Source organism: Mandrillus leucophaeus, unplaced genomic scaffold (assembly GCF_000951045.1).
Source record: "Mandrillus leucophaeus isolate KB7577 unplaced genomic scaffold, Mleu.le_1.0 Scaffold101, whole genome shotgun sequence".
NCBI classification, from domain to species: Eukaryota; Metazoa; Chordata; class Mammalia; order Primates; family Cercopithecidae; genus Mandrillus; species Mandrillus leucophaeus.
In genome coordinates, this window is record NW_012098210.1 from 2,503,170 (window position 1) to 2,525,043 (window position 21,874).

At 46.2% G+C, this 21,874-nt stretch overlaps 1 protein-coding gene across 1 annotated transcript in view; it reads left to right on the plus strand.

The window, feature by feature from the left end:
• The window catches only part of ATRN (attractin), a 123,903-nt gene extending 112,627 nt beyond the window's left edge, over positions 1-11,276 (plus strand). Inside the window, exons 26-28 of the mRNA XM_011974926.1 lie at positions 1,377-1,484; positions 6,628-6,742; positions 9,181-11,276. Coding sequence (XP_011830316.1) covers positions 1,377-1,484; positions 6,628-6,742; positions 9,181-9,305 — 348 coding nt within the window. The 3' untranslated portion in view covers positions 9,306-11,276. The remainder of the gene's footprint in view (positions 1-1,376; positions 1,485-6,627; positions 6,743-9,180) is intronic.
• Positions 11,277-21,874: the final 10,598 nt, after the last annotated feature.

Genomic DNA, 21,874 nt, shown 5'->3' on the forward strand with positions numbered 1-21,874 from the left:
GACTCTGTCTCAAAAAAAAAAGAAAAGAAAATACTTATCATAAAAATGCCCTTCTAGAACAGAGCCATATCTATCCAGGCCAAGATTCTGTCTCCTACAGTAGTTCCAAGAAGGCAATTTGAAGTAAGGCCTACTTGTCTCCCAAGGCATAACCTCAAAGCGAACATCATGCCCAGAAGATCTCTAATGTCCTTAATGATGTGTGAAAGGCCGTTCACCATGTGCTAGGCGCTGTGCTATAGTATCTCATTTGATCCCAGTGACAACGTTATGGGATAGGAACACATTTCAGAGGGAGGACACTGATGCCCAGAGACTTCAAACACCTTTCTTAAGGTCACACAGCTGTAGACTATTGGAGCAGGAGTTCACATCAAGCCTCCCTAAATCCAGTGCCCCTGTTTGTCCCTCTACTCTGCAAAATTTCACATTTGTTTGTTTTTAGCTTATACCACCTCTCTAAAGGAGGGTTCGCTCCGTTCCTATCTGCCATATAATGAGGCATGGGTTTTTGTGTTGTGTGAGTTATTGGTGCAAGTTTCAGTAGGAAGAAAGCAAGCCTGACTTTAGTAGTAGAAAGACGAGGAGATAGGGCCATACCATTTTATGTATTTGACAAGTCAACATCATAGCATTACATCCACAGTACTTTTATTTTTATCATTATTTTCTTATTTTACTTTAAGTTCTGGGATACATGTGCAGAACTTGCAGATTTGTTACATAGGTATACATGTGCCATGGTGGTTTGCTGCACCTATCAACCTGTCATCTAGGTTTTAAGCCCTGCATGCATTTGGTATTTGTCCTAATGCTCTCGCTCCCCTTGCCCCCCCACCCCCCGCAACAGGCCCCAGTGTGTGATGTTCCCTTCCCTGTGTCCATGTGTTCTCATGGTTCAGCTCCCACTTAAGAGTGAGGACATGCAATATTTGGTTTTCTGTTCCTGTGTTAATTTGCTGAGACTGATGACTTCCAGCTTCATCCATGTCTCTGCAAAGGATATGAACTCATTTTTTTTAAGGCCGCATAGTATTCCATGGTGTATATGTGCCATGTTTTCTTTATCCAGTCTATCATTGATGGGCATTTGGGTTGGTTCTAAGTCTTTGCTATTGTAAATAGTGCTACAATAAACATAGTACTTGAATAAGTATCTCTAACAGGGGTTTTTTAAAAATACAAGAACAATGGTGTTATCACATCCAACAAAATTTAATAATTCCTAATGTTATCTAATATGCAGTCTAAAAAGTATCATTTTGGACTTGATTTGTTTGAATCAGGGAAGATGAGGTATTTTTAACATGTAGCATTCACTAATAAAAGCCCCTCAGTACTCATTCCATTAATGACTTTGCCGTATTATTTATCAGCAACTTCTTCGAGAGATGCAACAGATGGCCAGCCGTCCCTTTGCCTCCGTAAATGTCGCCTTGGAAACAGATGAGGAGCCTCCTGATCTTATTGGGGGGAGTATAAAGGTGAGAATGTGACTCAGTAGTCCCTATAACTTGACTTTTTAAAACTTAGGCTCCTAAGTCTGGGAAACCAGAGAGGCAAAAGCCTTATTCCATTATCTCCTTTTTTTCCTCTCTTTCTTTTTAACAATAAGCTAAAACAATAAAGTTGTTGGGTATTCTTTTGCTTTTGTTTTTCAGTCTTTGTTTCATGTCACTGAGCAGTCTTGTGTTCAGGGGATTTTAAAATATAAATGATTTGTCTGATTTTCTTTTAAGTATTCTGTGGCATACAAAACTTTTATTTGAAAATAACTACATTGAGCATTGAATCATTTTTCTTTTTTTTCTTTTTCTTTTTCTTTTTTTTTTTTTTTTTTTGAGACAGAGTCTCGCTGTGTCACACAGGCTGGAGCGCAGTGGCGCAGTCTCGGCTCACTGCAGTCCACCTCCCGAGTTCAAGCGATTCTCCTGCCCTAGCCTCCTGAGTTGCTGGGATTACAGACGTGTGCAACCATGCCCAGCTGATTTTTGTATTTTTAGTAGAGACGGGGTTTCGCCATCTTGGCCAGGCTGGTCTCGAACTCCTAACTTCCAGCAATCCGCCCGCCTCGGCCTCCCAAAGTGCTGGGATTACAGGCGTGAACCACTCTGCCCAGCCCATTGTTCTTTATATTTGGGGGAATTTTTTAAACAGAAAAATGATAATACACTATGTATTAACACTGTATGGAAAATATTTATCACCTGCCTCCCCAAAAGGATGAAGAAAATGGTAAGACTTTCTCCTTGGGCAAAATGATGGAATATTTAAGATACACTAGAGAAATAGCTATATATCTTGAATAAAACATACTTATTTAAAATGTTACTGAGCTCACAGGAAATAGGTAAAATCAGGCAATAGTCTCCTTCCCTACCCTAAAAAGAACAAACCATAAACCAAAACCAGAACCATGATTTGTCCTAAGTGGTTCCAGATGGTAAACACCATGATGCCCACCTGAATATATGGAAATCCTCTCTGTAGAAAAACATCTTCAATTCAGCGCTGTTGGAGTCCCACAGACCAAGATGAAGTAATTAAAGATCACCAGGGACAAGAAGAGGCAAGCCACCATAAATAAGAATAGCAGAAACAACAGAAGATTGATGTGGACAGGACTCCAAATGTTAGAATTGAAATATAAAGAATATAATGTAACTGTGTATGAAATGTTTAGAGAAATAAAAGATGAAATCATAAAAGATGAGAGTCAAGTATGGCCAAGCGGAGCTGAAGAAGAACCAAATGGAACTTCTAGAAATGAAAAATACACTCATTGAAATTTTTTAAATAAACTCAGTTTACTATGTTAAACAGCATATGAAACATGAGAGAATTTACGAAGTGGAAGATGAATCTGAAAAAAGTACACAGAATGCAGCTCAGAGAGACAAGGAGATAGAAAGTACGATAGATACTAAGAATATGGAGGATAGAATGAGAAGATCCAACTCATGTATTTCCAGAATCCCAGAACAAAGGAGAGGCAATATTCAGGGATGATAGCTTTCCAGAACCGATGGAAAACATGAATATACAGATTCCAGAAGCAAAACATATTGTAAGCATGATTAAAGAAAGAAAGAGGGAAGGCAGGAAGGAAAGAAAACTAGTTGGATTTCTCATAATGAAATTGTGTAACTCCAAAGACAAAGAGAACATCTTAAAATCAGCCAGAGAAGTATCACATACAACGTGGAGAAACTGGAACCTTAGTGCACTGTTGATGGAAGTATAAAGTGATGGAGCCTCTGTGGAAAACAGTACCACTGTTCCCCCCAGAATTAAAAATAGATTTATATATGATCTGGCAATCTGGGTTTATACATAGAAGAACTGAAAGCAGAGTCTTAAAGACATATCTTGGCAGCATTATTCACAGTAGCCAAAAAGTGGAAGCAGCCCAAGTGTCCATGGATGGATGAATGGATAAGCACAACGTGGTCTAAGCATCCAATGGAATGTTATCCAGCCTTCCAAAGGGAGCAAACTGACCCATGCTACAATGCTAAATAACGCTAGAAACAAAAAAATAAACATTGTATGATTACACTTTTAAGAGATACACTTGTAGTAGTCAAGTTCATAAAGACAGGAAGTAAAACAGTGGTTCCCAGGGGCTGGGAGCGGGGAGAAATGGGGAGTTAGTGTTTAATAGGTACAAAGTTTGAGTTTTACAAGATGAAGAGAGTTCTGGAGATGGATGGTAATGATGGTTGCACAACAATGTGAATATACTTAATACCACTGAACTGTACATTTTTAAATGGTCAAGATGGTAAATGTTATGTGTATTTTACCACAATTTTTGTTAAAAATGGGAAAAGAGGCCGGGTGTGGTGGCTCACACCTGTAATTCCAGCACTTTGGGAGGCCGAGGTGGGTGGATCACTTGAGGTCAGGAGTTCAAGACCAGCCTGGCCAACATGGTGAAACCCCGTCTCTACTAAAAATACAAAAATTAGCCAGGCATGGTGGCGCGCATCTGTAATCCCAGCTACTTGGGAGGCTGAGGCATGAGAATCATTTGAACCTAGAAGGCAGAGGTCACAGTGAGCTGAGATTACACCACTGTACTCCAGCCTGGGTGACAGAGTACCTCTTATCTCAAAAAAAAAAAAAAGGGGGAAAAGATCACCTTCTAAGGAATGACAAGCTGACTGCTGACTTCTCAGAAGTTAGAAGAGAGTGGGAGAATGTCTTCGAAGTACTGAAAGAGAGCTCCCAACCTAGAATAGTGTAGTGTGCCCAGTAAGTACCTTCTGAGAACGAGGATGAAATAAAGGTATCTTCAAATTAGAAGAAAAATTGAGAATTTGCCACCAGCATACCTGCACAAAAGAAATGTCTAAAGGATGTGCTAAAATGAAGGAAAATTACCCCCAGGAGGATAGACTAACGTTTTAGTAAGAAAGAATAGTGAGTAAATAAAAATATAATAATGTATATAAATCTAAACAAACATTGTCCTGGTAAAATAATATTTGTGGGATTAAAAAATAGACAAGCCTAAAGTATTGAACAACATGGTATATGTCAGCAGCATATGACACAGTTAGTTGCTCCTTAAAACACTTCCTTGATTTTCTTCCAGGACACCACACACTTGCCTTCTAGCTGTTCTTGCTCAGTGGTCTTGACTCAGTCCTCCTCATCTTTTGACAGTGGTGTGCATCAGGCCCTGTCTTTGTCCCCTTCTTGTGTCTTTTATACCCACTCCTTCAGTGATCTTTACTATCACAGGTTTAAGCACCATGATCCTCTCACCCAGACTGCTCCCATGAGCCTCCAACCCAAACATCAGTTGGCTACTCAGTGTCCCCACTTGGATATCTTAACATGCTGAGCTTTGGATGTTTATTTCTCAGGCTTGCTTCTCTGACATACCTTCCACCATTCAGCTCATAACACCTTCATCACCCTAGTTGCTCAAGCCAAAATCATGGAATTGTTCTTGTCTCGTTCTCGATGTCATATTCTCATTGGACAGCCAATCAGCAAATCTTGACTCCGTCTTCAAAAATGTTACCCAGCCACTGTGTCCCACCTCTGCCACTGTTCCCACTTGATCTAGGCCACCACTGTCTCTCACCTAGATTCTTGCAGTTACTTCATAACTGATCTCCCTGCCTCTGCCATTCACCCATCTAGTCAGTTCCTTGTGCCACAGTAGAGTGGAACTGGAAATTATTTTCTTCAACCAAATTGAAGAAATTGATGACATATTTGTGGATGTAATCAGCAGAATTCTAAAGGTGGCCCCCAAGATTTCCGTCCCATGTTTATTCAGTCACATACTACTCTAGGTACTACAAGAGGGATTTTGCAGATGTAATGAAACAAGGGAGGTGACTTTAAGATACAGAGAGTTTCTATGGTGGGTGGCAGAAGAGGAAGCCAGAGAGATTGGAAACATGAGAAGGACTTGATACACCATCCCTGGTTTAGAGATGGAGGGGCCACAGAAGTTTTTCTGTTTTTGTGAGACAGAGTCTGGCTATGTCACCCACACTGGAGTGCAGTGGCAAGATCATGGCTCTTGGGCTCAAGGGATCCTCCCTCCTGGGTCTCCCAAAGTGCTGGGATTACAGGTGTGAGCCACTACGTAAGCCCTGAATGCGTTTCAAAGCAGAGTCTTCCCCAGAGTCTCCAGAGGAGAGTCCCACCCAGCTGACAACTTGACTTCAGCCTGGGAGACCTCAGGAGACAGCTGATTATTCCCCAGAACTCATGGAAGACATGAACAGAGAACGCTACAGAGCTTGCTGGGACTTCTGACCTCTAAGGCTATGAGATAATAAGTGTGTGTTGTTTTAAGCAACTAAGTTTGCAGTAGTCTGTTACACTAATATAAGCTGGGTGCAGTAGGTCACACCTTTAATCCCAACACTTTGGGAGGCTGAGGTGGGAGGACCGCTTGAGCTCAGCAGTTCAAGACCTGCCTGGACAATATAGTGAGACCCCATTTCTAGTCTTTAAAAAATAAAAGAAAGAAAGAAAAGAAAAAGAGAAGAAACTAATATAGGGGACAAATCTCATCTAAAGGCTCCAACAGAAGATGAAGACATATTTTCCAGAGCCAAATGCATCCAGAGAATAGACAAAGAATCCACTTGGTCAGCCACCCAGCTTTTACAAGCTTTTATATCCAGCAGGCTTGTCTACTTAGTGTCTAAAGGACAGACAAAATAGAATGTTTTTTAAGTCTCCATAATATCTGCATCTGTGTTTGAGCCAGGTATGCAGAACTATCTGACAAATCTACCAAGCACTCACCACTGCCATTCCTGTGACCTACAATTCTGAGTTAGAATTTCAAATCGAGCGAAAGTACAGCATCCAGGAGAAACCCACTTGGCATGACCCCTTCCCTCCAGTTCATGCAACCCTTTGGCAGCAGACTGTGAGACCTCAGTGGAAGGTAGCAAGCAGTACCACCCCTGTCACTGGTGCTCAGAGAGTACTGTTAGCTCTCACCTGCCCTTTTTTGTTTTCTTAAAAACTGCAATGTACCTTTTTTATAGACCTAAAATTGATGGTTCTTATAAGCACCAATGACCGTTAAGTTGTCCGTGTACGTTAAAGCTTATCACTTTAGGTAATTTTGTTTTCTTCCGCCAGACTGTTCCCAAACCCATTGCACTGGAGCCATGTTTTGGCAACAAAGCCGCTGTCCTCTCTGTGTTTGTGAGGCTCCCTCGAGGCCTGGGTGGCATCCCTCCTCCTGGGCAGTCAGGTGAGTAGATACGGGCCAGCGACAGACACCTTCTAAACATGTGAGGGAGCTAAGCATGGGATACTTCCCTTTCCTAGAGAACAAGGTTATGAAGGTGATAATCAACAGTGCCTGCCCATGCCATGGCAAGGATTCAGTGAGATAATCCCATTTTCATCTATATGCCCAAAACTGTTTTCCCAAGGTCATCATCCCTTCCTGGGGGGACGTCCCGGGACCTCCTCAGCGTTCCTGCCTCCCCAGCCTCTCAGTGCTCGTGGATGCCTCTGAGCACACCTTCCTTTGCTGTCGGAGTTTCTGGTCCCCCTTTGCCTCTGCTGCTCTTTCCCTGTCTCCTTTGCCCTGTCCTACCCCTGAATCTGGGCGTGCTCCCTTCACTCTGCATGCTCTTCCTCGGTCGCCTTCTCCACTCCACAACTTCCAGCCATCTGCCCTGGGCTGGTGTTTCTTCAACTGGTATTTCTAGCCCTCCTGCATTTCTTTTGCTTTTTCTCTGTTTTAAATATAAGGTACAAACACAACGATAACATAAAGGAAACGTCTGAAAATCCACGCACAGCTGTCCCACAACCCTCCAATTTTCATTGTTCTGTGTTCTTTCCAGCCCTGACCAGCAATTTAGTTGAAATGATTGTATAGATCTAATTTTTATTCTGCTTTTTTCATATAACTATCTTAAACATTTTTACAGCCTACTACATAATATTTTACCAATGCATGTGACACTTCTCCATCAAATATATGAATCGTAATTATATAAACTCCTATTTTGAAGACAGAAAATATGGAATACAGTTTTGAAAGTATCTCGCTTAATTACAGAGTGCTTGGAGGATGCCTCAATGTGATCATTTTAGACAACTTTCAGTTGAGATGATTCTGAGGTCAGGGTTACCTTAGCCAGAGAGAACCCTGTGTCTGGTGGAAAGGCTGCCTCAGGATACTGGTCCAGGCCCTGAGCTCCACTGTCCCTTCAGTGCACCCTCAGACCCAGAAGATCCTCCAGCCCAGCTTTAGAACGGTTAGGATCTGTGGTATCTTCACAAGGGAGGCCTTTCTGCATGGCTCGGCCAGGATTCATTGTCTTCATCTCACCTAGGGATTCCTGTGAGTTGAGCCCCTAACTCGGCCTTCCCATGTTGAGGCCAGGACAACTCTCTGATCTGTCATTCAAGTGTAATTTGTGTCTCCTGCCACCACCCAGCCCAGCAAACAGTGGCTGATGCTCCCTGAAGGCAGGGTGGTGGCTGGGGCAGCGAGGTGACAGGTGTGCAGCCCTGTAGCCTTTCCTGCTCCAGCCTTTGCCTGATGTGCCCCAACCACCCAAAACACCTAATAAAGGTCTGTTCACTGCTTGAGACTCACCCAACAGTGGGGCCGTCTTTGCTGCCCTTTCTGTACCCCCTCTTTTAAGTGGTGCCATTTTCTGGACTCCTAGAGCATTCCCCACTATGTGCCAGGCACTTACAGCTGTCTACCCCCACCCCCACTCCCCTTCACAGGCTCAGCAAGGTGAGTAACACGCTCCACTAACACAGCTCCTGGCAGGTCTCAGCAGGGCTCCGAGCCTGCACTGGCCATTTCCCACGTGTATTAGGAATCCAGCTCCTCCAGAACCGTGCCTTCCCTAATGGATGTCAGATTACTCTGTTACCAATACAGGAAGGAAAACAGGATTGCAAGTCGCCAAAGCAAAGTGGGCGGCGGGGCAGTGATGAGCATTAAGGGTAATTGCTATTGATCGTTGGTTGCTGTGTGCCAGATACTAAGATTTTATGCCTGCCAGGTACTAAGACTTTATGTCAGTTCACTCATTGACTTCACATTAGCCCTGTGCTATTATTATCCCCATTTTACAAATGAGGGAACTAAGGCACGGGGAGGTTAAAGAACCTTGCTTATTCCAAAGCCTGGCCCCAGAGCCTGCCCTGCCTGTATCGTGGTATGGAATGGAAGTGACTAATGCTGACTGAATGATGTGGGTGAATCCAAATCTCCTCATAAAGGGTGCTGCTGTTTCTTGGCTCCTTTTGGAGGCAGGCAGGAGAAATTGGGCACTTAGCATACGTCTGCAATCTCATTTATATGTTCCCACCACCAAGCAGAGCATTCTGCTTGGTTGATGTGCTGAAAAGCAAACTACACCTTTTGTGTAAAAAGTAGGGAAAGGAAAAGAATATGTATTTGTATTTGCATAAATACACACTGAAAGAATACATAAAAATTAGTGAAAACATTTACCCAGATGGAGGGGAAGGTAGAGGGAGGGTCAGGGTGGAAGTAAGACTTTTCCCTGTGTATGTGTACCTTTTTGGGGGTTTTTATTGTGTTTTTTTGGTTTGTTTTACATCATGGGATTGCAAAATAAATGTTTAAATTATTTTTTAAAACAAAAGCCAGCTGCTCCCAACCTATGTTCTCTCTGTGGTTCTCCCAAGGTCTTGCTGTGGCCAGCGCCCTGGTGGACATTTCTCAGCAGATGCCGATAGTGTACAAGGAGAAGTCAGGAGCCGTGAGAAACCGGAAGCAGCAGCCCCCTGCACAGCCTGGGACCTGCATCTGATGCTGGGACCAGGGACTCTCCCGCGCACGAGCCAGTGAGTGGCACACCAGAGCTGTCTGCAGGGAAGGACACGGCGGGGAAACGGCTGTGCGGTGCGGGGCAGAAGACTGGAAACCCTCAAAGCATCTGACTCACCTGCATGACCACAAGCTTTCTTTGACGGTTTCTCCCATCCGTGTTCCAGCATCTAACCTTTTACTTTTGCATAGGAAATACTTGATTTAATTACAGGTCCAGGAATGAGCTGATGGTTGCTGGAGGAGGCCGGTGTAGAGCCAGTGAGAGAACTAGGAATGACACTCAGGTTCACTGTGGAAAACTGTTCTTGGGACTGTCTCAACTGCAAAAAACAAAAGATGGAGTGTTTACAAGTAGATGTTCGTCATCAGTTGTTCTTGAACATGGTCTTTTAAAAACTAGTCAGATGAATTAACTGGTTTTCATCTGAAGCCTGCTATCTTTTTTAAAAGATGTGCTGTTTATTCTTGCACGATTTAGGCAATTCTCTCTCTTCCAGGGAGTACCTTTTTTTCTAGTTGAGAATTGATAATGGTCCATCTCTTTTGATCATATCAAGCTAGGATAGAAGGGGGGCTATTTTCAATGTCAAGGTCAACAGCGTTACTTCAAATGTAAACTGGTATAACAGGTAGTTTTCTATAGCAACTTGATTAATTTAGTCTTAATCCATTTGAAACTCTCTCTTCCTTTCTCTCTGCCTGTCCTTCTCCTTCTCCCTCTCCATCTTACCCCCCCCTCTCTCACATACACACACAAATACATACACACAACACTAAGTGCCTAGACTTTAAATAGATCTAGCAATTGGAAAGTTAGTAAGCCTAAGTTTTTACATAATTGCATTCCTACATTCTTGTAAAATTTAAATAGCTACCATTGGCAATCTGCTTTTTTTCTAAAATCTGATTTGCAGCCAGGAAAGAATTTTCTTACCCCAAGGAACGTCTGACCTAGCAGCAGGGATGAGAGGAAAGCAGAAATGAATGAACTGTGAAAGCTCCTGTTTTTATTATCAAAAAGGACACTGTCAAGAAGGCGCCCCTTGCCCCCACCCCCATGTCACCCTAGGCCTGATAAGTGATCAGAGGAAGGGACTCATTCATGTCACGTTTCCTTGAGCAGAAAAGAGCACTGAGAACACTTGGGACCCCTGGATCAGAGAGCAGCTGTGTGTCCTGCAGCCTCCTCTGAACTTGTGGTTCATCCTTAGGCTGGGGTGGACTCAGATGCCAGGAGAGAGACAGCCTCCCATTGTCAGGCAGAAGCTGCCCAAAGCCTAGAGAAGGACCTGTTTGCCCTCTTTTCCCCAGGAGGGGCTCGACCCACCCCCCCACCCACCCTCCCTCTCAGACCAAGGTGGTGACTGTGAGGAGGGCAGCAAATGCTGACAAGGATGAAAAGCACATGGAAAAAAAATGGATGAGGAGGGAAAACTCTATGCCAAATGGAAAATGACCAAATTTAGATTTAAGAGAGTGGGACAGTCCCCTGCGCCTCTCCCAGAGGGCACTGCCTGGAAATTGTGTTTTCCCGATTTATGGTGCTCCGTTCTGGCATTACGCGGCCGCCTCCCAGAAGCTCTCTTCTGCTTCAAAACCTGGGATCTCTGGCATTACCCTATTGGGATGGACCGCTGGACAGCAATGCTCGAGTTTGTGAATTTGGAGAAACACTCAAAAGAGCCAAAACTGTGGCATTTTACCTTTAAATGCCATGCCTAGAGAGAGAGTATTGTCTCTTCCCCAACACTAGCTCCACTCCCATGAAGAATTGCCTGGAAAGATGTTTTCAAGGAAGTTGAACCATAAAACACTATCTGATGCACAAAACACCTCTACTTTGAGACTCACCTCTCATAAAGCTTCTTTTTCACATTATTGTTGAAGAGCAGACATTCTAGAAAAGACCCCTCCTCTCATGAGCTCCCCCATCCCTGCTACAGAAAACAGCACCCATAGCACCTGCAGTGGACTGGCCCATCCATTCCCACAGCGCCCCCGCCCCCCCACTCCACCTGCAGTGGACTGGCCCACCAATTCCCACAGCGCCCCGCCCCCCCCACTCCGCCCCGCCGGCAAGGCAAAAGGGAGGCCCCTGGGCGTTGTCCTCCCACAAGGAAGATCCTCTTTGTTTGTTCAAAGAACCAGTTTTCCTTGGCCAAAGAAGTCTCTTCCCCATGTTAGTCCTATGCCTTGAAATATCATGTACCATGACCCACAGCCATCTGGTTATGTCTTTTTTTTTTTCCTAAAAGATAATGTTTATTTTTAAAAAGGAAGGAAGGAGCAAGTGAAGTTTCATCCTGCTCCAGCAGTGGGGAAGCGGCTGAATCCACCTGCTTCTCCTTTGCAACCAACAGCAAACAGCTTCCTCTGGCCTCAGGGCAGAAAAAGGGAATGGCAGGGAGTAAGAGGCGCTGGGCTTGGAGCCTGTTACCAAGAAGGAATGGGTTTTCATCTGGCAATGTTGCGTGTCACAAGAGAGCCTGTATATAAATTAAAATAGTCAAGACAACACTGACCTTGCACTTGTACATAACTATACAGTAGTGTCCAGAATGCTCAGACATTCGGAGTGTACATAAAACAGAAAAAATCTTCATGTATTTTTATTAAATATAACAATGTCTGAGTTTCATCTAAGATGTTTTTGTGCCATATGCTGGGTATCCAGGTTCCGAGAGTTCCTCTTGCCAGGCCCCAATACATGAATAACCCAAGAAACGCATCCCCATTGTGTGATGTGTTCAGATGCATCTGGCACCAATTAGGTATTTCTTAAAACAGGACCCATCTGTCAGAGTCATATGAAAAATCAGGCAGGGAATCAGAACGGCAGCGCTTGAGGAGACTCGGGAGGCAGAGGCATCTCTGCTGCTGCCCTTGGCCCTGCAAGCACATCATGACCCTTTCTGGCAGCCTCTTGGTACTCTGGGTAGTGAGGGATGAGCAGTCTTGTCCTGAGAAATGTTTCTGTTAGTCTTAAGTTCAAAGACTATAACCTGTGGCAATCAGACTTTCCAAAGGAGGGTTCTCCATTTTTTGTAGTTTTGTCTAAATTTTTAATGACCATTTCCTGGAATCAGTTTATTATACTGAAAACTGGGAGTGAGAGAAGGGAGCTAGTTTGTTGATAAATAGTTCCCATTTCCCCGTGGAGAATTCGACATACCCTGAACTCCTGTGCGCCTCCTGCCGTCCCTGCACGTAGCCTGGGGAGAAGCCTGCGCCTCCCTGTGTGGAGAGAAGGCAATCCCAGATCCCCTGAGCTAACCCGGAGAAAAGGCAGTCCTAGACAGAAGACTGTCAGCAGAAGGAAAGTACTGGACTACCCGTGGGTAAGGCCTGCCATTCAAGACTGGAGACACCTGGGAAATAAAAAGAGCAGGGCACTGCCGGTGGGAAGAGGCATTTTACCTTCCAGTGCAAATCCTGCTCCTTTGATTTAATGGGGTGTATTGGGGCCAGGGGCTGATTCACTTGCTTGGGAGATGGTGGTGTTTTCTTTTTTTTTTTTTTTTTTTTTTTTTGAGACGGAGTCTCGCTGTGTCGCCCAGGCTGGAGTGCAGTGGCGCGATCTCGGCTCACTGCAAGCTCCGCCTCCTGGGCTTACGCCATTCTCCTGCCTCAGCCTCCCGAGTAGCTGGGACCACAGGCGCCCGCCACCTCGCCCAGCTAGTTTTTTGTATTTTTTAGTAGAGACGGGGTTTCACCGTGTTCGCCAGGATGGTCTCGATCTCCTGACCTCGTGATCCGCCCGTCTCGACCTCCCAAAGTGCTGAGATTACAGGCTTGAGCCACCGCGCCCGGCCCATGGTGGTGTTTTCATGAACATCTTTGATCCTTCCATTTCATTTATTCACCCATCCATTCAACAAGTATTTGCTAAACACTAACCTAAGCTAATGCTAGGGTAGTGACTTAGATGTAAAAATAGATTTTAGAATTAAAATCCAAGGCCTCACACCCCTGTCAACCCAGGAGATCTTTCCTTGTGGTGGTTTCTGTGAGAATTGGCTATCCTGAGGGCAGAGCCAGGATGGCAGAGGCCTCCTGTCCTCAGGGCACGCCCTGCCTACCTTCTGAAATGTTTACCCCATTGACCAAACTTGGCTTCAGCCACTGCGGTGGTTTCTAGATAGCCGGCCCACCAAGAGACATTGCCCCTTGATGAGAGTCAAACACTCTGCCTACAAGGAGATGTTTTGAAGTGGAGAGGAAAATTGGCGCCTTCTCTTTTAAAGGCAATAATGGAATTGACTTTCAGTAACTGAATTTGTGCACAAAACATTCTAAACACTAGTGAAGCCTGTTTCGTTGACTAATTCTGGCTCTGGAAATGTTTTTGTTTTATAGTTATTTACGGTTTCGTTTGGATTCAAGCTTAGTTTGTTAATATGTATAATTTAGCATCTATTACACTCATGTAAATATGGAGTAAGTATTGTAAACTATTTCATTGCTGGGGATTGTGGGTGTTATACATACATTTAGGACTGCAATTTTTTGGTATTTTTTGTATTGTAAAATAACAGCTAATTTAAGCAGGAACAAGAGAACTAAGGGAGGTCTGTGCATTTTAAACACAAATGTGAAGAACTTGTATATAAACAAAAGTAAATACTATAATACAAACTTCCTTCTGAAATAAAAGTAGATCTGGTAAAAATGTGGCTTTTGTTCTGAGTGTTTCATTTTGATTTTGCATTGTTTTGCCTATATTTACATTTTGTTCATTAGAACCTAAAGGGAAAAAAAAGCGTTTACCAGTTTTCAGACTGCCTCAGAGGAAGCACTTGGCAGTTATGGAGGTAAGAGTGAAAACCCCTGGCAGGTACCTCAGACACCTCTCCAGGCAGCTGTGAGCCACAGACCTTCCACAACAGCCTTTGTGTGCCTACAGGGCAGCTGGGCCCATGGGGGCAGGGACAGATCTGAGCGGTGAGGTATGGACAGCTGTCTCACTCCTCCACTAACCACGCTGTTGTCTCCAATGTATTCTTCCACTTTGCGCTGTCCTCACGGGCTCCTGAATGTCCCTCTAGGTTGTCTCCAAACTGCTAAATCTCAAGTGTGCTGACAGGTCTCAACCGTGGCCACAGCGTTGTCGTTGTCGTTGGCCTTGAATTTTTGATGAAGTTACTCCCATTGGCAAGGCCTTGTTTGGGGGCCTCCTGTGCGTCCTACCTCACTTTGTCTCCTGCCCTCAGAGTGGGTCAGAGTCGTGCATTTCATTGCCCCAATGCAGAGTGCAGATTCCCAGTGCTATGGGTTCCTTCCAGAAGGATGAGGTCATTGAAAGGAGGAAACACAAGGCGGTCACTCCTATAGGGGAAGGTGGCAGGGTACTAGGGCCAGGGCCTGAGGTGAGGGCAGGAGCCTGGAGGAGGCCTGCCCACCAGAGCTCAGGTCTGGCTTGGGGAGGGAAATGGCTGGACTAGTGGCCACAAACAAGTTGAGAAGGACTTTGAAACTCTTCCAGGGAGGGCTGTGGGAGCCACCAACAGTAACAGGATAGAAACCCTGTGATTTGGTGGTACTGTGGCAGAGGCAATGCTGTGTTTACCAAACCTACTGGGCCCATAGCTCATCATTTCCCCAGCCTCCCTGCAGTTAGGTTGGGACCAAGCTAAGCCGTGGCCAAGGGAAGGTTGGAAGAAGTGATGGGCACCAATTCCAAACGGCACACAAATGCTCCCACAGGGGACTCTCCTGGGGGCCACATGTTAAAGACACTGGAGGGACTGTGGGTCCCTGAGTCACCCCTTAGAGGTCGGCCACCTGATCAGTAAGAGCTCTGCTGGCCATTGCATCACTGGAAAGCAAACTCACTCTACTGATCCACTGAGACTTGGGACTTTGTCACCAGTTAGCTTTTCTTATTCTCACCAATATACAAATCAGCACTTTGAAGTACAGTGCCCCTGTAACCAAAACCTTAGGTACATGGCAGTGGCTCAGCGTGTGGCCAGGTGGCGAGCAGTGAGAAGACAGGTGCAGCTGGCAGGACAACTGAGGTCCCTGCCAGGCGGAGCAAAACATCTGGTAAGGCTGTTTCACTCGGTAACTCGGAAAGCAAACTCCATGTCTGCTGACTTTTTGACTTGAGGGGAATCAACAACAACAACAAATCCTATGTGTTGATTGTTACCGGCTGCTTTTGGCGAGGCATCACGAGAAAAAGTTTACTTCAAGAAAGAATTAGCCAGTTTACAAGCAGAAGGGAAAAGGGTGGAAAGATGTCAACCAGGGCCTTGCAATTCTGGAAAAGCCAACTGCTTCTAGTCTCCAATAGTAAGAGGTGCAGGTGAGCAACAAAGGCCCCATGAGACTTAGTTGAACACAGTGACTGGGCCTCGTGGTGACCATCCAATGAAGGGTGTGATCTTCCCACTGGAGCCTGGAAACTGCAAAGCCAACTTGAGGGAGGGGCACGTGGTTAAGGAAGCAAAGAAAAAGCTGACGTGGGAACTGTTTCCAGGAACAAACCACGAATGTAGTCACTGACCCTGGACCTGCCTGGAAATAAAGATGTAGTAAGTTTAAGAAACCATTAGCAAGGCCTTAAAAAAAAAAAAAAAAAAAAAAACCGTGGCGATTCAGGATATCTTATATTCATCTTCAGGCAGGAAGATGGTTGTGAAAGCTGTGTCCAGTGAGGATGTCACAAGCTCAGATGTGGCCCCAAGAGCAGAACTGGGCCTGAGCAAGGACTCCCCGCAGCCCAGGACAGGGCCCAGCAGGATTGCAAAAACACCGCAGAGCAGCAATTGCTGCATCTGCACCCTCTCCTTCCTGGGCAGCAAGGCTTAGGAGGGTGTCCTGCCTGTTCTCATCACTACCTGCTGGGTGTGAGGTGGATTGTCTTGTTAATTGAGGATTGTGGATTTTAAAGAGCCACCTGAGGGAGGTTGCATCTCCTGGAGGTCTGAGTGGGATGCGACCGTGTATTGTCCCCCTTGGAGAGGGTGCCCGTGACCCATGTAGGAGAGGAAGCACAAAACTGGTTTTGGTGATCACAATAGCAAACTGGGCCAGATGCTTACCACACATTTCCTCTTCCTGAGTCCACAGCTTCGACTGCATGACCTGGGCCCATGGCATCTGGGTAGAGCTTTGGGACCAGCCCTCACCAATGATGTATCATTTCAAGGCCATTTAGAGTGACAGTGTCTCCTCCACTGTCTCCATCAACCTTGAAAGCTTATGTTGAAGATGGTAATACAACAGGATTGAAGGAGACTGGGCCCCTGAATGACTTTGTGGAACAGAGCACTATAGGCCAAAGGTAGTAGAATTAGGTATATTTTCTTACCCTGCTTAAGTGAATTAATTATTCTCTAGATTTATTCACCTACTCAACAAATTTTTATTGAGCACATCAGGGCTAGGCATTGTGTCAGGACCAGAGATTTTGCAATGAACAAAACAGACAAAAACCCATGTCCTCCAGGGGAGTTGGTAATAAAATGTCAGATAAGCTCTATGAAGAAAGGTAAAAGTAGGGTTGGAGGTAGAAAGTGCTGGGGGGATTGCTTCTTAACATAGTGTGGCTAGGGAAAGCCATTCTGCTAAGGTGACAGCTGAGCAGAACGATGAGTGGAGGGGGCCGGAAGGAATGTGGAGGTCTGGGAGAAGAGCATTCCAAACAGGGATGGCAGGTGCAGAGGCCCTGAGGGGGCAGCATGCCTGGTAGGCCTGCTGGATATTTCTGAGAATGAAAAAGTCTGTTCCCAGTTGTTTGTGTGGAGAACCTAACCCAGTTATAAACATAAAGTACTTGAGAGCTGGTTTAATATACAGCCACCTTTCCAGCAATGCAACTACTGTGTACATCAAGGGAAAACTGAACTTCGTTTTCCTTAAAATTTATCACCAGCTGGTCATCATTTTGACAAATTCTGTCAACAACAGCAATGTCATTCCTGGAATCTGTATGGGTCGCATCTGAACAGACACACGTCCTGCAGCCCTGCAGGTACTGGCTGTATAACACGCCTAGCAAGATTTCCCTTCCACCCTGTGTCCCAGAAACAAGAAAGCGATTAGACCGGAAGATCCCAATGGCTGTCTCAAATGTGCTGGACGGAATTGCCAGGGCCCACTGGCATGCCCTGAAGCCTTTCCTTTCACGTTTGGTTCCTGCCCCTTGAAGACCCCATTTCTCAGTTTGTGTGTGTTTTACTTTCTAGTGCGTATCCTCATCTTAATTTTTCTCTCTCTTCTGCCTTGAACTGAAGTTTCACTTGGGTGTGGAGAGACATGTCCCCAGCAGAGCAGCTTCCCAAGACATCTTCCAACCCAGGGCTTCCCTGCAGCCCGGCAAGGCAGGCCCGTGCATTTCTGCTTCAGCCCACAAGCATGCCAGGTTCACTGGCAAGTTGCTGTCTGGTTGAGGGACTGCTTCCAAAGCCCACACAGCCCCTGTCCTCCTGGCCCTCTAGAAATTTCACCAACCTGTGTCCACATTTCATGCAAAAATGAGCTGGTTCTGTGCACATGGCCCGGCCTAACTCACTTGGTGGGTGGTGAGTCGTTTCCACTTCAACCTTGCACCTAATCACTGGGCTCCACACCAGGATGGGCATTCATGAGCCGTGAAGTTTCCAGCAATAAATCCACGGATGCTTCCAGCACCTGCCTTTTTGCATCACCCCCACTCCCAGCCACCTGCCAGGCAACAGGTAACAGAGAGACCCAGTCACAGGAGGGTAGTGTGGGGGCAGGACTGCAGTCTCCCAAAGCCCATGCACAAAAGTGACAACTCCCTGCAGGACAAGGAGGCTGACAGTCAGACGTGGAGGAACAAGGTATGACCCATTCCTGGTCATGGGGGCCACACCTGGACTCAGCCTTGAGGCTTGGCCAGACTTAACACCGTGTATAACCCAGGACCTTTTCAAGTAGAAGTAATGGAAGCCAAACTCTAATGATCTTAGACAGCGCTATTAGTCTCCTGGGGCTGCCAGAACAAATTACCACAACTTCAGTGTCTTGAAACAAGAGAAACTGATTCTCACAGTTCTGGAGATGAGAAGTCTGAAATGCAGGTGTTGGCAGAGATGTAGTATCTCCAGAGGCTCTAGGGGAATCTGTGCCTACCTCCTCCATCTTCCAGTGGCTCCTGACATTCCTTGGCTTGTGGCCACATCACCCCCATCCCTATCTCTGTCTTCCCCTGGTCTTTTGCTCAAAGTGTCTTAGTTTCCCTCTAGACACCTCTGCATCGCTCTCATAAGATGCAGATGTGCAACATGTAGGTGTTGAGAGTCCACTCAGATAATCCAGGATAAGCTCCTCTCAAGATCTATAACTTGGCTGGGCGCAGTGGCTCACGCCTGTAATCCCAGCACTTTGGGAGGCCAAGGTGGGAGGTTCATTTGAGGTCAGGAGTTGGAGACCAGCCTGGGCAACATGTGGAGACCCTGTCTCTACTAAAAACAGCCAGGCGTGGTGGCACACATCTGTGGTCCCAGCTACTCAGGAGGCTGAGGTAGGAGGATTGCTTGAGCCTGGCAGTTTGAGGCTGCAGTGGGCTATGATTGCACCACTGAATTCCAGCTTGAGTGACAGAGTAAGACTGTCTCGAAAAAAAAAAAAAATCACATCTTTGCCACAGAAGGTAATACTCTTTTGCCTACATATAAGGTAATATTTACAGGTTCCAGGGATTAGGATGTGGGCATATCTCTGGGACCACTGACAGCCATGAAGCAATCTCATAATTTTCAAATAGGTTCTGTCTTTTTTTTAGACAGATGGGACTACAGGCGCCTGCCACCACGCCCGGCTAATTTTTGTATTTTTAGTAGAGACGGAGTTTCACCGTGTTAGCCAGGATGGTCTCGATCTACTGACCTCGTGATCCGCCCGTCTCGGCCTCCCAAAGTGCTGGGATTACAGGCGTGAGCCACCGCGCCCGGCCGGTTCTGTCCTTTTTATCTTTCCAATCTTTTGGAAAGCATATGCCTATATTTTTAATCTGCAATTCTATTTTTATTTGAGGTCATTTCATTTCTGGTTTTCATTTATTTTTTATTGAGACAGGGTCTCACTCTGTCACTCAGGCTTGAATACACTAGCACAATCACGGCTCACTGCAGCCAACTCCTGGGCTGAAGTGATCCTCCAGCCTCAGCCTCCTGAGTAGCTGGAACTACAGACGCACATCATCATGCTTGGCTATTTTTTAATTTTTTCTAGAGACAGGCTCTATGTTGCCCAGGCTGGTCTCAAACTCCTGGTCCCAAGCAAACCTCCAGCCTCGGCCTCCCAATGTGCTGGGATTATACGAGTAAGCTGCCTTGCCCAGCCTCCAGTTTTGTTTTGTTTCATTTTGTTTGAGACAGAGTCGCGCTCTGTCACCAGGCTGGAGTGCAGTGGCACAATTTCGGCTCACTGCAACCTCTGCCTTCCAGCTTGAAGCAATTCTCCTGCCTCAGCCTCCTGAGTAGCTGGGATTACAGGCATGCTCCACCACGCCTGGTTAAATTTTTGTATTTTTAGTAGAGATGGGGTTTCGCCATGTTGGTGAACACAAAGTATTTGAAAGCTGGTTTAACATACAGTCAGTTTCCCAGCAATGCAACTACTGTGTACATCAAGGGAAAACTGAACTTCGTTTTCCTTAAAACTTATCACCAGCTGGTCATCATTTTGACAAATTCTGTCAACAACAGCAATGTCATTCCTGGCATCTGTATGGGTCACATCTGAACAGACACAGCCTACAGCCCTGCAGGCACTGGCTGTATAACACGCCTAGCAAGATTTCCCTTCCACCCTGTGTCCCGGAAACAAGAAAGCAATTGTGATCTGCCCACCTCAGCCTCCCAAAGTGCTGGGATTACAGGCGTGAGCCACTGTGCCAGCTTCTTCAGTTTTTTGGTTTTTTTTTTAATGCTTATATTTTACTCTAATTAACTGAGTCAAAAATGGAGAATAGTTGAACACACTTTCACGTAAGGCAAATCCTTTAGCCGATATTTAATTCTCCATTTGGGCTACCATGCCATTGTGGTTAGCGGGGCAAGGTGATGAGTTCTCCCTCAACACATACACCCTGCCTCTCCCCAACCCACTTACAGGTGTCCATTCCCACGCAGGCGCTGGGTGCCTTAGAGTATTCCCTCTTCTTCGTAAAGTGAGAATGGGCTGGACTCAGCTTCAATGCCCAACGACTCCTTTTTTTCCTTTGGGAAACTGTCCTTCCCCTTCCATGTAACCATGGTGGGCTGAGATCACTCACTGAGCTACAGGAAAAGGCCCATTACCCATGCTGGGCCCATCAGGGTTCTGCCTGGGACAGTCCATGAATGCTGGAAGAGAGAGGTACTTTCCCTACTGAGGCTGCTAAAAGGAGACACTGCAAACTGGGGCTGCTGGTGGCAGTCTTACCCTGTCGGTGACAGCCTGCCTGGGTGCAGGGAAAACCAATGCACAGACCAGCAGGGGCAACATCATTTGAACTCCTAGAGACAGCTGTGCCTGAAGCCCACATGGCTCAGGCACATGCTCAAGCCACTCTGATTTGTTTGTTACAGTCAAGAGAGTCCTTCGCCGGGCACAGCAGCTCATGCCTGTAATCCCAGCACTTTGGGAGGCCGAGGCAGGCAGATCACTTGAGGTCAAGAGTTCAAGACCAGCCTGGCCAACATGGTGAAACCCCGTTTCTACTAAAGATACAAAAATTAGCCAGGCATGGTGGCCTGTGCCTATAATCCCAGTTATTTGGGAGGCTGAGGTGGGAGAATCACTTGAACCTGGGAGGTGGAGGTTGCAGTGAGCCAAGATCGCGCCACTGCACTGCAGTCTGGGTGACAAAGCGAGGCTGTCTCAAAAAAAGAGAGTCCTGACTGAAGCTGAGAGGCTGGTGGCCAGCCACCAGGAAGTAGTGTTTGTGGGTCTGATGTGAGCTGCTAAGTCCACACCCGATCTCAGAGCTGGTGGCTCTTTTTCCAATCAGGACAGTTCCAGACCTGAGTTTTGGTGTGGTCTGTACCTAATCCCTGTGTCTTAGGTCAGGATCTCTAGAAGCCAAGCTCAAGACAGGAGTCCTCAAATGCCATGGTTTATGGAGGGAATGCCTTTTGGGGGAACCTGCCAGTGAGGAGAGTAGTAGGAGTAGGGCAGGGGCAGGAGCTGAGCCAGGTGGGGGTCCCAGCTGGAGTCTAGCCTCAGCTTGACCCCACAGGGGCTCTGGAGCAGGAACAGCACACGGCATTGTCCCTTGAGGCAGTCACTGGCTGCAGTTGCCTCTGGGAGCAGAGTAAAAGCAGACAGGCATTTCTGGGAGTGCAATTCCCTACAGAAGGGGGCAGCTCTGAGCTGTGTTACCAGCCACCATTCCCAGCGGCTGAGGGATGCACTGCACTGGCCCAGAGAGGTCTCTAAGCAAGCACCCCACAATCTCCACTTCAGCCTCCTGCCAAACCTCAAGCAGACTGAGAAGGAGCCGCTAGAGACACAGGAACCCTTTCCTCATCAGGAGTCTCCACGCTTTGGAGGAAGAAGGAGGCAGGCAGGAGGCGGGGGGATCGCTTCACCCCA